Genomic DNA, 12,022 nt, shown 5'->3' on the forward strand with positions numbered 1-12,022 from the left:
TGTGTCATTGAGTAATGTAACTGGTGATTGCTGAAAGCGCTCCAATACCACTGGCTTGTGTTAGCACTATGGCAAGATGGAGGACGCAACAAGCACTCTAATACCATCGGATCGTGCAAAAAAAAAAAAAAAAGCAGTGACGAGGGAGGTTGAGGTGGGGCGGGTCAAATAGGAAAGCAGGAGGGGATGGGGAGATGGGCAAGCAGCAACTCTAAAAAAAAAAAAAAAAAAAAAAAAAAAACTTAATTGAAGCAAAATTAGCGACAAAAATGAATGCGTCATTGTGTAATGTAACGGGTAAGCACTTAAAGCGCTCCAATACCATCGACTTGTGTTCACACTATGGCAAGACGGATGGAGCCGCGCTCCAATACCATTGGATTGTGCAAAACAAATGCATTTGTTTATTTACACGTGCATGCATTTTAGTGTTGTGTGTATGTGTACAAGGAAAATGGCCTGAAAACACAAGTACTCCTATGCTTAAAAACAAAGAACAAAATAGCTCCTCAAACCGGGAGCAGTGTTAGGAAACATGTACTTGGTGCATGCACTGTGAAAGGGCCAAACACAAGAAGAGGGCATGATGCCGCCAGTTTTGAGAGGGTCATTGTAAAGTCATTTATTTGTGTTCTAGAAAGGCTTAATCCCTTTGTATAAATGGACATAGGTAGTTTTTTCCAGCAAAGTAAAGTAGGGCCATGGTGCTGAACACTAACACCAGTGAGGCATAAATAATCCACTGTTTATACTAGCAAAAGGACATTTGTAGTCTGTGGCAGAAAGCCATGACATGTTTTTGTTCTTCAGGCTTTCAATGCCTTTGTTTAGCACAATGCTAATTTCGTACAAGGAGTATTTTGTAGTCCAGGTGGATGAGGTCTTCGGATCGCATGACATTGGTGGATATATTTGTTTTTGCTACAAATACAGTAAAGAACTGTTATGGGGTTGCATGGATCGTGGGACGTTGGCTAGGAAGTAATTTTGACATCCAAATTTAGCATAAAAGTGAAAAATGAAACCATGAGGTTTTCCAAATATCCCCTTCTTATGGCTTGCCTCTGTATAACTCCCTGGTTCTGTTAAAAATACTATATCCACTGCAGTTCATTTAAATCCCTGCCACATGTCTGTAGTCATTTTTTTTTTTTTTTTTTGTAAATATGTTTATTAACAATCAAGATCATACGAATACATGACAATCAGTAATCGACCCTTGCTGAAAACATCCAACTGGACAATTGCCCTAGTATAACCATGCTCACTGTACCCCGTTGACAGGCTCTCTAAATAAACGCTCCCCCTTCCAACTTTACAATAAAGTCTCTAGCAAATCCACCATCGGAACAGTTTGAAAGGCCACATTTACAGTCATATAAACAATACATGTCTGTAGTCATGAGCCTGATCAAGATGGCTTATATCTTCTACAATTTTCAACAATTTCCTTAGCTGTCATCCTGTTAGAGAATAATCTTTACATTAACGTTTTCATCCCAATAACCAGACTTTGTGGCTTCCAGTTTAGTTACCACTCTCTGTTGCACCTTAAGATCCTCCAGTTTGGTTGTAACTTACTGTACCCAAGACCAAGCTGGCTTCCTTCGGTGATCAGGCTTTCTCGGTTGACACTAACAACATTTAAAATTCTCTTCTTTACCATTTATGACCTGAGACCAACTTTTTGATGTTATAGAAACTCTGGAAACCTCAGTTTAGCTCATGAATTATTTGTTTTCTCCTATTGTAGCAGTTGTTTCTAACTTTCAGTAGTGCCAAAAAGATTTTGCGAATGTTTTCCCCATAAAATAACTTTAAATAACACTAGCTAGTGAACAAGTGCAAAATATAAGGTGCCATCTTCTATCCCAGAATGTTTTCAACTTTGAGGGAATTTTCAGAGCAAAAGAGACACGAATGATGGATGCCCAAATATAAACTTAGACAACTCCTCTTCATATTAAGATCAGTTTTGTATATGCTTAAATGTAACTCAATCATTGCCCTATTCAATAAGCTTTTGTGCATTTGGTGCTTTTTATCCCAAAATCAAAAAATGTATTCGCACGGCACTGCCCTACATCAGAGGGTAACATATTGTGTAGTTAAATTTATGTATTTTGATTTGCAGATTTGAAACTGCACCTGCAGAGTACGGATTATGGCAGCTTTCTAGCTAATGAGGCTTCTCCACTAGCGGTATCCGTCATTGATGACAAGCTGAAAGAGAAGATGGTGGTGGAGTTCCGACACATGAGAAACCAGTCCTATGAGCCTCTGGCTAGCTTCATGGACTTTATCACGTAAGCACTGACAATGCAACCACTTGAGAGGAGATGAGAATTCGGCCATTCTGTTGTCTGTGCTGCCAGATCTGTTCTGTGATCAAAACTACATTTGCTGACCTACATTCATAGAGTTGTCTTCTTGTATTCTCTGCTGTTTTATTTTTTTTGTTTGATCTGTTAATTGTAATTTTACACAATAATATATAACAAGACAGTAATTGCCCCACAATGTTTAACCCATGCGTGCAAAGCAACATTGAACGTGAGCCACAGGCGGCTCTATTACATCATACATTGCAGACTGTCATTCTATATACTTGTTTACAGGTTTGAAATCCGTAGCTTCTACCATGTCATATAGCATTATTGCATATATATATATTTTGCCAATCTTCAACAGAGATAGAAAGATCAATATAATTACAACTTAACAAACCAGTAAACTTCAGGCATATCGACACTTCCGGCCTTTCCCCAGGACAGTTATCACACATATTTACAATGTCTTTTACCTCGTTTTTTTTTTTTTTTTTTTTTTACAAGATAGCTTAATATTTTCCTATATGTGTGCCTATAAACAGGTTACAGTGAGCCCCCCCCCCCCCCCTCCCCCCCAAAGAAGTTGATGCCTATCGTCTGGTTGAATTGACTTCCTATTTCCATTTTTTTCCCTTTTTATTAAATTTTGCCACAAGGTACATTTTGATCACATATGGCTTAAGTTCATTATTAACATTACATTATATACATGTATTTATTAATAATCAGGGCTTACCCGATTCCTGTCCTATTTACTGGCTCAACGGATTCTTTTTCAAACCAGTTGGCCATTGGTCCCCATATTCTACGTCCCTTCTCTCTTGCACGCCAACCTTTGTTATTATATAATGCCGTTTCCTGAACATGAATATTTAATACTCGATATAGCCAAGCAGTATATGACGGGGGTTCTGCATCTTTCCATACTGAGGCTATCAAAAGTCTGGCTACTGTAGTTGTAATAAACACAAAATCTCTATGAATTGTAGATGGTTTCGCTCGGCTATCCTACCCAAATCGCATCATAGATGGGGTGATAGTAATCATACGATTAGTTGTTTCTTGCCAAAAGTTCTCAATTCCCTTTTTTAATGAGCTGTGAGGGAGTTACGTGAAAAGAACATATGAATAATATCAGCGGGGCCCTGGCGACATCGAGGATATTTATCCGATTCTCGTTTCCCCCACTTATAAAGCTTGGCTGGGTTATAGTCCAAATCAAAGATAGTTTATAATGTGTCTTTAAATTGGCCGCCAAGAGAGTATTTCTCCCCAGTTCTAAGGACATGTCTAGATCTACCTCTGCATCCCCGAGTTTCTCTGCCCACCATGTCTCTGTTTTGCCTAAATCATCTGGTACAGTTTCCAGCAGTATGTTATAGAAATCCCCAACCCGGGCGCCCCCCCCAGTGTATTTTATCCAATATAGGTATCGCTCCTAGGCTAAACGATCCCATTTCTAAGCTTTTTAGACACCCCTTCATTTGGATATACTTAAACAAAGTTCCTTTATCAATTCCAAACTCCTCTACTAAATCCGAGAAGGTGATTTTCTGTGCTTCGTCATCATATAAACACAGATCCCGTATTATACCTGCCCGCTCCCAGTCCTTAGCCATACCATCCATTATTTTTGCTGGAGTGATGACCCCCATAACGGTGTATATCTATTAAGTTTGGGAACTTTCAAAGTCTTACTGACTTTTATCGACCTGGCTGCTTTAATGCATTTAAAGTGGATGTTCTTATAATAGCTCGTCTCCCATTGTCTAAGAAACAACCCTTCTGCTTCCTTTCCTATGGCAAGCTGATATATAGAAGGCAGGTCGTCCTCTCTACCCATCCTCTCCTCCACCAAGAGAGTACCCATCTGTTGCAAAAAAGCTGCCCAGTAGTAAAAAAGTAGGTTTGGGGCAGCCCAACCGCCTCCCTCCCGGGGCAGAGTTAACATTCTCAAACCCCGTCTTATTTTATGATAATTCCAAATGAAGTTCGAGAAAATGGCGTTCATTTTCTGGATTATATTAGGCTGCAGTTCGAGGGGAATCGAACGAAACAGGTACAGAATTCTAGGAAAGATTTTCATTTTCAACACATTTCTCCTACCTACTATAGTTAAATGTAATTTGTCTATTCGCTGAAGCTCCTCGCCGATAGCCTTAAGTATAGGATCGAGATTATTTGCCCATAACCTATCTAATTTAAATCCTATCCTTACCCCATGGTACATGGCGGAGTCAGTCTGTCGTTGATCTTGTAACACACACTGTCTTGAACAGATTACCTGAGTCTTACCCTTATTAAGTCAGTAGCCTGACCTGCTCCCAAATTCCTCTGCCATACTTTCAATCTCCGTACTTGTCACTCCTCTCCTAGATGGAACTACGACGATATCATCCGCATAAGCGAGCACTTTGGTCTTGTAGCCATTAGTTCGATACGGTTCAAGTGCGGCATTTAAAATCGGCTGATTAAAGAAGGGATCTATATATAAAGCAAAAAGGATTGGGGAGCATGGGCAGACCTGCTTGGTGCCCTGTGCTACCGGAATTGGATCAGAAGTATTCCCCATCACTTGCAGCCTTGCAGTAGGTTTATAATACATCGCCTGGATAGCAGTAATCAGCCGCGGGCCAAACCCTCGCTCCGCCAAAAACTTTCCAGAGATATTGCCACGTCACCAAATCAAAAGCCTTTTCGGGGTCCAAGAGGATCACAGCCAAACCATCTCCTTTAACTTCTGCTGTGTCTATCAGAGATCACCCGTCTGATGTGATCTGTGGTACCTCCGCCAGGCATAAAGCCGTGCTGCCATGGCAAAAGTAATTTAGCTATGATCCCCTGAAGCCGATTGGTTAAGTCCTTAGAGTAAATTTTGGCGTCAGTGTTTATTAACAATATAGGCCGTTATGATCCTGGCAGCTCAGGTGGTTTTCCTTTTTTTGGAAATATTACTATGTCTGTCTCCTGCCATGATCTGGGGGGTATCCCACAATATTGCACATCTAGAAACAAATCTTGTAATATTGGAACCAAAATTGGTTGCAGTACTTTATAACTGGAATTTTATCAGGGCCAGATGCTTTCCCCGAGGATAGGGTGTTCAGAGCTATCTTTGTTTCTTCCAATGAAATTTCCGTTTCCAGTTCAGTGTGTCTCTGCCTCCAATCTACCAGATCCTAAATAATTCCTCGTACTTCTTACCTGTCCTGAGTCGCTAGGATCCAGTTGATATAGTTTACTATAAAATTGTTCAAACACCTCCGTGATTTTTATCGGAGTGTTTTGCAATTGCCCATCAGAGTTCTTAATTTCGGCAATATTATTATATGTAGCCCGCTGCCTGATTCTAAGATCCAATAATCTGCCGGCCATCTCCCCATATTCATACCTCTCTCGTTGATATGTCTGGTATGCCCGAGCCACTTGTACTTGAAACAGACTATTAATTTCCGCCTTAGCTACTGCTGTCTCTTTCCTAACCTCACCCAGTCTCTCAAGATTCCCCTGCCCTAGCAAATTAATATGTTCTGTCTCAAGTTGTGCCAATTTAGTCATAAGAGCAGTAATTTGCTCCTTGTGATGCTTACGCCGCCGACCTTATTACTTGTCCCCCAAGGCTGGCTTTAAATGCATCCCACACCATCGCACGGGAGGTACTATAACAGTTGGCATCAAAAAACTCCCTGGTCCAGTCTTTAATAGACTTTAAAAAGTCTTCATCAGCTAATAATTTCCTATCGAAAGTCCATGGACGAGGCTTCCCTTCCCTACCCTGGTAAGTTATTGTCAACAGGAGAGGATTATGATCTGAGGAGATTTGGAGCATTTTAGTGATTTCCGCCTCCCAAGGATCCGAGCTGAGACCAAAAAGTAGTCCAAACGTACGCTTATTTGATGTGGACATGAGAAGTACGTAAATCCTGGATCTTTATCGTTCTTGGCCGCCCACACATCCACTAACCCATGGCAAGCCTTAAGCGTATTTATTGCCCGATTGACCTTTGGTTTCCTTCCAGTGTACCCCAAGCCTATCTCCCGTGAAGTCCCAAGATGAATATTAAAATCTCCACGTAGAATTAGTGGGGTTGGCCATGTAGCTAACTCTATCTCCAGCTCTTCCCAAATTTCAGTCTCATCCTGACTCGAGGCATAGATAGTCCCAATTGTCAACACTGTGCTTAATGAGACAATTGCCCATCAACCCCATTTATCTGCCAAGGTACGCTTACTTATTCCCACTTTATGCTTAATAAAAATCGCTACTCCCCTAATCGTGGACGTCTGTGAGGAGCAGACTGCCAAGTCGTAGCCATTTATCTGAAGTACCGCTCGATTGCCCCAGGGAATATGAGTTTCTTGCAAGCAAATAATTTCTGGACTAATATATCGCAAAACTTCATAAATCTTATCTCTTTTAACCCTATCGTTGAGCCCTGCCACATTAACTGTGCAAATCTTTAGCTTATCCATACTCTACTCCTTTAAGTACCCACCCTGCCTGCTCTATACTCATTTTACTAAATCTTTGTTTCCTCATCACATTCTCTATGTACCTTGTCTGTTTTTTTCTCTCACCCCTCCCCCAACCTCCCTGCTGCCCACCACCCTACCCTCCCCCTTCTCTCCCCCATCTCTTCCCCCTGGAAGCAGCTAGATCAATGGTCTAGTTGGCGATGTGGCAGCATTACACCATGATCCATGAAACACCTTCCCCCCCGTAACCTCTTTGTCATAGTGTCTACCATTATAAGATCATAACATTAGGTTACTTGCCGCACTAAGCCATATATACTGATATTATCTCCTACCCGAGCCATCCTGCTTCTTCCCCTTTAATTCCTCCAAAAATTCTTTAGCCTTGACTTCTGATGTAAAATAGCGAGTGCTTTCCCTAATTACAATTTTTAGCTTTGCCAGGTCCATAAGATATGCCTGCGCCCCTATTGCTTGAAACAGGTTTATCATCTGTCTTAATCTCCAGCGCCGCTCAACAGTTACATGACAGAAGTCTGAGCGTGTAAAAAAAACTCTACATCTTCCAGCTTACGCTTGCGATCTGGTCTGGCCTTCTCAAAAATAGTCTGTCGGAGAAGAAAGTTCCCGAAATAAACAAGTACCGTTTGGGGTCTACCATCCCCGGTTACAGCTGACGGTTGTTTAGCAGTCATGGGCACCCGATGCGCTCTTCGGATTTCATGGGCCCAATTCCAGCCTTCTACCTCAGGAAAAGCTTTAGCTAAGAGGTCAATCATATAGAGGCGGATATCTGTACCCCCTTTATCCTCCGGGATACCTAAGAATCGTAGATTATTTCTCTGTTGGCGGTTTTCCTGTTCTTCGAGTTTCCACTGAACATCTGTGAACCTGGCCTCCTGTGATGCGGACTGCACCTGTATTGACACCATGTTTGCCTCCATATTCCCTGTTCGTGTTTCCAGTTCCGTTATACGATCTGAAATTTCGGTGCACACTTTCGCTATTTTCCGGACTGAGCCCTGTACTTTCTGTATGGCTGCTTGAGAATGCCTGCTATCTTGTCGGGCCTCTTCTCGATGTGCCATAACTGACTGTAGTATCGCGTCCAGCATTGTGGTAGGGACTTCTTCCATATCCGGAGCCTGCTTACTTCTGCCCCCCACTAGTTGATTTACCGGCGAGTAATCCCAGTTTAGTTCTTGTCTGCCTGAATTAGCATGTGTTGAAGGCTTAGTCACCCTTTTAGCCATCTGTAGCGTTACAGTGGAATCCCCTCCACTAGCGTCTTGTAGATTCTCGTTTTCTGCCTCGCTGGCGCTAGTCATGGAGAACGAGCCATCCGCTGATTCTGTGTCATCTGACAGTGAATAAAAATAGTCAGTTGATTCAATATATGTCTCCTTCTCTCCATAAATCTTCTGTGCACAGTATTTGGCCTGTGCATGAGATTGGCCCACAGATTTCGCTCCCCTGTTTACGTCTTCTTTACCATGCATGAGACCCACCGTGGCTTTCCCAATGCCAGACTGCTGTGTTGTGGGGGTTCTGACTGGCTAACCCGTTTAGGTAGGATGTTTTCTATGAAGACCTCTTTATACTTTGCCTAGGGGCTCCTTTTTCATCCTGCTGCCCCTTATCCATAGCATCCTCCCTGCTGTCATCTACCCCCTCACTGAAGATCGTAACACCCATACTTGGGCCCCCGGCCATACTTGCTTCGATTTTATCCCCCCAAGACTCAGAGATTTCCATCAGGTCTGACTTGGCTACTTCGGGCATCTCATGTGCATTGGGCCCTGCGGGGTAGTTCGGAGCATCTCCCAAACTTTTCTTTTTTGCCTGTGATATTGTATTTTTTGCTTATTACCTCGCCATGCTGCTGAGTATCCGAAAGAGTGCCCACCTCGCTCAGCCGCTTCTTACTCTCTGATGTTGAATCCACCGCAATCACTTTACTGTTGGAGGTCGCCTTCTCGATGCGCTTCTCAGACCTCTATGTTCCTGCAAACAGTTCCGCAATGGTTGACCCGGACCTCCACCTCTGATTCTCGGTTTTGCCTGCAAGTTCCTTCCAGGTCGCATTCTGGCCTTGGTGTCCGTATACTCGGTTGCTCCAGCTCCTGCAGCTCCTACACCTGATTCTGCTGCCTGAGCTACCACTGCCGTGTCCCCCTGAGGTGGACCGGCTGCAGTGGCATTTTTCGTCGTCATCTTGGCCCGCGTTGATGGGGGTGCTTTCAGGGGCATTCTTTCCTGACTCAAACCAGTCTGCTCGCACGAACGCACTTGATCCAGATGACAACCGCCCGGGCTCAGCAGCAGCCGGCAGACCCTCCAGCAGGTGAGAGCCAGCTCTTTCTGTATTTCATTTTTTTCCAAGATTGTTGTCAGGACATGAGCGCTACAAAGTATCTTTTCCCGAAGGGCTTCTGATAGCGAGTTCACTAGGGCCGGAGTCATCCTTTAATTAAACCATCTGAAAAAGTACGAGGTGTACATGGCCATGGCGTTTTCTGCTGCTGCGACAACCAAACCTAGCGATCTTGCTTCCCCCTTCCTCTGACTTCCCATTTGCTTTGTATTTACTGCTGTTTCATTTAATTAATTGGTAGTTGACACTGATGTAACACCAAAACCAGGCTATCCCAAAGCAGTATTCCTGGATATTCCAAGGTACCAGACTAATCTAAATCAAGGAGAACAACCAGCTTTCTGAGTAATGTGCGGTTTCAGTGCAGTACTAGTTATCCAAATCTGTGGCTTCTACACTAACCCAATGAATGAAACCCGAGGAAACGGAACCCTGCCCATACATTCCCCTCTCACTCCCTCCCCGGCTTCTGTGTTATCAGTGATCTGGTTTGGGGTGATTGCAACCAGTCACTCACCCCTACCCTGGTCCAGCTAGTGTGATCCTTTAGATCATTGAGATGTGTCCATATCCCCAGTATGTGGCATCTCTCCGAGGCTGGATAGTGCTCTGCATGAGGCAATAACATGTGACCTAATTTCCTTTTCCTTGCATTACTTTGTATGAAGCTTCTTCACTACCACATAAGTACTGAGATTGAAACAGTGGTAAATAATCTAACCCCTGTACTGGTCTATCTAACGTACTGTATAATTAGGTGAGGAAAGTGACTCACTTCACCCTTCTGAGGCTTCCATAGTATCCTTGCCGGATGGGGGTAATGTAAACACAAGTATCTGGCAAGAACTTCAGACCCACTGTGGCACAGAGACAATGAGCGATCCTTTTGGCAATTATTGCGTAGTCATTCTGGACCTCAGTGTTTTGGTACTGCTGTGCAGTTTATCGAAATGCCATGAACCTCCCTTTTAGTTACTGATAGTTGGTTTAGCATGGTTGAGTAGTGAAGTCTCACTGTTGGAGAGTGATGTAGGTTAAGTAACTGATTCCGTTAAACAAAATCACACAATCAGTAAAATACAAAGTCTATGCTATATCTTTGTGAAAAAAGGAGAGTGATCTTCAGATGTAGAGTCAACAGTACAGTAAAATATGATGGTTTACAAACTGTATCATCTCCACTGTAATCTGGGATTCAGACGTCTCCCAACATGGTGCTTGCCCTTAGAATGGAGGTGTAAGATGGGGTGAACCGCACCTCAAAGCTGACCATCCTCAAAGTATTGACATGGGTTGGTGCATGGCAGTACAAAGTGAAATTGTGAGCATTAATCTTTTAGCCTTACTTGCATCTGGTTTTGGAGTTTGGGTTTCATGGTGCCAGAAATCTGGGCCTATTATCTGCAAGAGAGCTAGTGAAAACATGACATACCAAAGTTACACTATCGCTTTCCATTTTTCTATAATTCTGCTGCCAGATGTACTCTGCAATTCAGTAATAACACAATGATCACAGTTTTGCAGTTTTCTATACTAATCCAGCCAGTGCATTTCACACTTTTCCAAAGCACTGCAAGTGTACACACTTCAGAATATTTCTAATGATCTTTTAACAGCACACCCTCCTTTTCCATGCTCTGGTTAAATGGGTTGTCTCCCTAGGTACAGCCACTTTACTGGGGTCAGATCAGTGGTGGTTATTAAACCCTGAATTCCCCTCACTGGTCTGCTAACAAGGGAGAAGGCATCAGCGCTGGCAAGACCGAGGCAGCATGGCAGGTCCAGTTCTAACCATGGGAAGGCGGGGGAGCAAAGACATTCATTCTCTCTGTTTCAGCCTCTCCTAAGATTGTCTGCTCCTGAGAAACTACCTGATGGCTCCTGCTCTTGACTCCAGTGGGGGCTGCTTCCAGTTTCTTTTTCAAGATGGTAATAGGCTATTAAGGATTATCCTGCCTTAATGCCTCAGACCGTGGGATCTTGAAACCTTTGTGCTTCTTCTAGGAATCCAGTGTCAGGAGAGTAGATGGAGAGAGGAGTACCAATCAGGATAGTCCCTTGAACATCCTAGAGAAAAGAGAAATATTTGTCCGCTAAAGCGCAGATAAAAAAGGCATAGTCACAAGGATTGCCTATGGAGCAAAACTTTATGGTCCTGTAAGCAACGTGCTACTCACAAACTCCACATTGGGGACCACAGTTCTACTGTAAGGGAATCTATGGCCCGTTTACTGACTCCTTTACTGCGAACTCTCCTGTCTCCTGCTTATTGCAGGGATATATGCAACCATAGGGATCGCATGTGCTTTTATAGTCTAGTACACTCCCTGAATGACTTTAACATAAGGGACATGTGTGACATTGAGGCTGAAATAACTGTTTAGATTTGCCTAATTCAACTTTCAGATTCTACACATGTAGCCAACATGGCCTTTCGCAAGTGTTTTCTTTTGTCGGAATTTGATTTGACTCAGTAATGTTTGTGATTCTCCACAATGCATTGTTTAGCTGGCCTTACTTTGTGTTTCAAACAGTATCAGAAGCTTATCAATCTCCTTCGTTACCTGACAGATACAGCTACATGATTGACAATGTTATCCTGCTGATCACTGGCACGCTGCACCAACGCTCCATCTCTGAATTGGTGCCAAAATGCCACCCTTTGGGAAGTTTTGAACAGATGGAAGCGGTAAACATAGCTCAGACACCGGCAGAGCTGTATAATGCTATTCTGGTTGACACACCTCTTGGTAAGTATTTGCTTTGTTTGCCTAAAATTATTTCGCCAGAATAATATTACATGTTGGCTGACTAGCCAGCTGTACATGATGAGGATGGATCA

The 12,022-nt window shown here is 43.0% G+C and overlaps 1 protein-coding gene across 1 annotated transcript in view; it reads left to right on the forward strand.

Annotated features, from left to right (window-relative positions):
• ATP6V0D1 (ATPase H+ transporting V0 subunit d1) overlaps positions 1-12,022 on the forward strand; it is a 217,438-nt gene that overhangs the window by 91,156 nt on the left and 114,260 nt on the right. Inside the window, exons 2-3 of the mRNA XM_085638876.1 lie at positions 2,135-2,306; positions 11,752-11,930. Of these exons, the coding sequence (XP_085495002.1) occupies positions 2,135-2,306; positions 11,752-11,930 (351 nt within the window). The remainder of the gene's footprint in view (positions 1-2,134; positions 2,307-11,751; positions 11,931-12,022) is intronic.

Source organism: Triturus cristatus, chromosome 12 (genome assembly GCF_964204655.1).
Source record: "Triturus cristatus chromosome 12, aTriCri1.1, whole genome shotgun sequence".
Taxonomy (NCBI): Eukaryota; Metazoa; Chordata; class Amphibia; order Caudata; family Salamandridae; genus Triturus; species Triturus cristatus.